At 35.2% G+C, this 5,009-nt stretch overlaps 1 protein-coding gene across 1 annotated transcript; it reads right to left on the reverse strand.

Moving 5' to 3' along the window:
- Window positions 1–2,450: 2,450 nt before the first annotated feature.
- On the reverse strand, window positions 2,451–4,650 carry LOC122581813 (exocyst complex component EXO70H1-like). Its single transcript, XM_043754102.1, has one exon. The coding sequence runs from the start codon at window positions 4,488–4,490 to the stop codon at window positions 2,592–2,594; it is 1,899 nt and encodes a 632-aa protein (XP_043610037.1). The 5' UTR covers window positions 4,491–4,650; the 3' UTR covers window positions 2,451–2,591.
- Between the last annotated feature and the right edge of the window lie 359 nt (window positions 4,651–5,009).

Below are 5,009 nucleotides of genomic sequence, written 5' to 3' on the forward strand. Positions count from 1 at the left end.
AAAAAAAATCAAACTAAAATAGCCGTTGTATTAAAAAAAATTTTATTGGATCAAACGTGCAAGTCGGGCCCCACAACCACTCAAGCCGCGCGTCTGGAAATAGAAGAAACAAACGAGACGCAACAAATGACGCGGTCGTGCTATTAACGTTCTCCGGGTGCCGCGCGGCGGACGCCGGAGGAAGTCCCTATAAGGACCGGCCTAAATATGTTTTATTTTATACGAGTATTTTCAAAGTTTTTGTTTATCAATTTGAACTTAAATTATTTTGTTTGTATTATATAATACTTAATGAAAGTTATATAAATTGGTTGAGTTTTAAATATATTTATATTTTATATAATTTTCATCAAATATTATATAATATATAAAAAGATACTTAAAGGTGAATATTGATAAAGAATTGAAAGACTTTAAAAATATTAAATAAGACATATTTAATGAGAAAGAGTATTATAAATGTTTTTCTAAGATTCAAACTTAATTGTAAGTTCGTTTTTCCATATGCATGATAACAATTAGTTATGATGCCAATGTTTATAATAAATTAAAAAAAAATAACATTATACACAAATGATTCCAATCTAGACATTGACATTTAATTATTAACTTGGAGTAACTAACAAGTAGCAATTGTCGTTAAAAGAAAATGTTTACTTTATGATCCAAAAAGTAGAAGATACTTCGTGTTAATCAAATTGAGAGTGTAAGTGTATAAAAACAGTGGTATAGCATCATCTTGAACTTCAAAACAATTAATCCCCCAAATTTGGAGCGCGGCTGCTAGCTCGGATCCAAGTATGCTGGTCGTTGGATTGCAAGTTCAGCCGTTATCATTCGCCACAAATTTGCTGCTTCGGTTTCCTAACCAAAACGACAAGAGAGTCCTTGGATACCATATTGAAGACAAGTTGTTGTTGGACTAATTGGTTAATTATTTCATGATCTGTTGAATGAAGTATATTGTACGTGCTTCTGGTTTCTGAGTAACAAACAATTGCAAAATTATTTAATACTTGCAAGACTTGGTCATATATTGTTTTTTGCTCATAAAATAAAATCGACATATAAGAAATGCCGAAGAATAACTAGGGAAACGTTAGTTAATTTAAAATAATTAGAACAAGAAAAGGTCTTGTCCCAAGCGCAAAGGCCGATTCGGCGATTCCTATTTTAGTTAATTTAAACATTATCAAACTAGTTTTATCTTTTAATTAGGCAGACCCTTAGTAGTATTTTAAATTAATTTATGTGTTTCCCTCGTTGAGTTAAGCTTGATCGTCAAGCTTGAAAAGTGTACGCCAATTAATCTATACTATCTGTACTATATTATAAAGCAGATTTTCTCTAGATTTTCAACATTGAACTTGAAATTTTCAATATTGATTTTAAGTACTTCTTCAAAATGTCCATCCTATCTATTCTATATTTATCTAAAATAACTATAATACTCTTTCTCTCTCCTCAAATATCAATCAATCATCTTTTTTCTCTTTCCTCCATAAATAATTTATACCTCCAATTCATTCAAAATCTTTTATTTCAAAAACCGTACATCGATAATTTATAAAAATTGTATGGGTGTTCTTAAAATTTCATGCTCTTTCATTAGAGATGTCATTCGATATACTTTCGACAAATTTTTAAATCCGAGGGTGGAGCCCGTACGGCTAAGGCATTTAACTATCATACTCTATGACATATCCACTCCTATAACCTATTATACTCTATGACTTAGGTATCACCCCACCATCTCACCGCCGCAACGCGGGGGTACTTGCTCTCGTATTAATAAACAAACTATCATCCCCTTTTTTCAAGTCTCTACCTTTAAAATACCCAAAATACCCTTAATTGTTAACACATTTTTCACTCACATACTAAATCTACCAAATATATCTTTAAAATATTTTACATTCATATTTATCTAAACTATCTATATTCTTTATTAATTAATTTAAATATTTCCACATAATATCTATGTAATATTCTTAATAAAGTTATTTATAAAATATAAATTTCTTAACCATAAAATAACTATACTATCATTTACGTCAATTACTTTTAGATTAATAACCCATCATTACCACCACCGCCACTAGCACGACCCGTTGCCGCCGCCGCCGCATTGCGCGGGTGCCCATCTCGTCATGAAATACACACTCCATGGAGATTGACCCAGCTCTTAGCCTGAGCTTGCTGGCTAGCTCTATTGGGTTGGTGTTGGGTAGACGAAAAACTAGAGATGAGAGAAGCGAGCCCAGAAAGAGAAGGAGAGGAAGGAAACTACGGGGTGTATAATATATACTATACTATAACATGAGATAATACTAAAATCGAGTTGAACCAAATCAAATTAAACTCAGAAAATTCGACTATTTTAAATAAAGATTCAGATTTTCAATTTGAAGAACCATTCAAACAATTTCTGCATTTGGAACAATCACACAAATAACAATATTTTTTTTCTATATACTCAATAAAAGAATTGTATGACGATTTCTTTTTCGTTGATCCATATATAGTTTGGTATCTACAGCTTTACAATATATAGTAATCTAGTGATCATCGATCTATACCAACTGTCTTAGTTAACGGCTTCTGGACAAGGAGCTAGAAGACGACGAATGTGACGAATTACTAACGCTTCCCGGAGCTCCGGTACCATGAAACAAATCCGACAAATAATTCCCCAAATCATCAGGCGCATATCTAACCACTGAATCCACACCTCTAAACACATTCCGATATTTCTCATAAAACTCTTTGTAAGCAGGCCCAATCTTTTTCGCTATCGAAACTTTAATCTCGTCTCTAATCTTGTGGTCTACAATAACCCATGTCGACTGCTTCTTGTACGCGTCGTTAAACTCTAGATTAAACCGTCTAAAACAATTTCTCGCCATTTCAAGGGTTAGTTTTTCAGCATCTAAATTTTCGGGTAATGAAGAAATCACTTTACTCCATCCTATACGTTCGTAATTTGCCGCATACTGCTTCACCTTCTGCTTATGCTTTTCTATCCAATCGACGCCGATTAACAAACTCAAATTCGAGTTGCTAACCTTTGAAACGACGTAGTTTAAATTGTTGACAAGGAACAAGTAAGATTGTGCCACGTCTTTATAAAGCTCGGCCCCACCGTCTATTTTGCAAAGTAAAACAAGTACTAACCACGCGAAACGAGCTGTGATAGACGAAGAAGAATCGTCTGAAGAAGTCGAGCTAGGAAAATATGCTTCGGGTAACGGTGACTGTACTAAGAGTGGCCAATCTGCTACTATATCAGATAACGCCGGACTATAATCGCTTAAAAAAACTAAATAATTCATAACGTAACGTGTCAACGGGTGAACACCTCCCCCGTGTACCGGTGTTTTCAATGTTTCTTTTTGTATAGCCGTTTCGAAATCTGTTAGCATAACTCGGACTGAGTCACCGAGTTTCACTAGAGACGTGACAGCCTGTGTACGGACGACCGACGTGGATTCAAATGAAAATATCATCTCGATATCCGTCCATTGATCCGATATCGCGTTGTACATATCTAACGTACGGAACATTCTCTCCATCGATTTCTTCGACTTGGCTACGAGTTCCGGAAACTCGAACAGACTCGCGGCTCGTTCTTTACATATTTCCGAAAAACACGCTTCTCGGATCTTGTCTGAAGATGAAAAAACAAAGTCGCATAGAATTCGCTCTCCGTAAAAGAGCGATCTCACCGCGACTTTTTCACCACGCACCCAAGATTTTATTCTCGATTCGAGAATTTCCCAATCCATTTTGTTGATCTGATTCAAAGTATAATTCTCGATTCCGAGATTATACAAAGTTTCATCCACTATCGATCTTCGGATAATTTTGTAAATCTTGACACATTCTTTACTGTATCCAGATGACATCATACAATCGGCTATTGTTTTTAAATCATTCATAGCCATATCTGAAACCGAAATCTTCTTTCTATCAGAGACCGGAGAGTTTGGAATTTCGTCTTCTTGATCAGATACATTATCGTCATCAGAAACACTACTCGATCTAGCATACGAGTGGTTAGAAACGGATTCTGAATCTAGAGCGTCTCTATTCGACGACAGAATTCGATAAAACTCTTTTTGTAGCCTCTTCATGGCTATTTGCATTAACTTTTGAGCGTGAATGATTTTTTCCGAACTAGCACTTTCGGAAACGAAGAAATGCATAGCGGATTGTAAGCTAGTAACGGACTTGATAAACATTTTCGCTTCACGTCTTTCTCCGGTAAATAAATATTCTATTTTTGTGTAAGACGGAGAATCGAGGTCCCATCGTTGGATGATTTGTTCGGCGTCTAACAAATCTTCTTCCATGATGGAAGCCGAAAATGTTCGATGATGATGAAAAGGAGTGTTCATTGGTGACGACATCATCGGTGTCCTAGCTGGCGATTGAGCATACGAATGCGATGGTGATGAGGCCTTCGACGATGTAAATAGCTTGCTCCTCATGATTATTTAACTTAACGAATTTTTTTAACAGGCTGACAGACAGATAAAAACTGAATCCGGCTAGAAAAATGCCTTAGAAAACTTTCGTTAAGTTTGTTTAGAAAAGGTTCAAATGATTTTGAGATTGTGTGTATCAAATAGCAAGAGAGAACAAAAGGGAGAATATAAATTTGGAAGTGAAGTGTGAAGATGGTTATCATTAAGGATTGGGGGTATATATAGAGGCAAGTTGGCCAACATGGCTTTTTGGTGATGTTTGAAATGGTCAAAGGGTTGACATCGCAATATATTTGAAGGGCATATAACGCGGTGGTGAATTATATTTGACTATAGTTTTGATATCAAACTCTAGGGATCGGATCGAAATTGATATATATGAGAGGCTGCAAATTAAAGCTACCTTGTATCTATATGTATGTCCTATATTGTGGTTTGGTGAGAATAATTGACATAAATGGTTGGTGTTTTGTTCTTATGTATAAAGCTAAAATTCTTTTCACAAGACAAAAACACAGAATG

The sequence above is a fragment of the Erigeron canadensis genome, chromosome 9, assembly GCF_010389155.1.
Source record: "Erigeron canadensis isolate Cc75 chromosome 9, C_canadensis_v1, whole genome shotgun sequence".
Lineage (NCBI taxonomy): Eukaryota > Viridiplantae > Streptophyta > Magnoliopsida > Asterales > Asteraceae > Erigeron > Erigeron canadensis.

Coding starts and splice junctions, on each gene's coding strand:
- LOC122581813 (XM_043754102.1), bottom strand. CDS start 4,490: ATGAGGAGCAAGCTATTTACATCGTCGAAGGCCTCATCACCATCGCAT.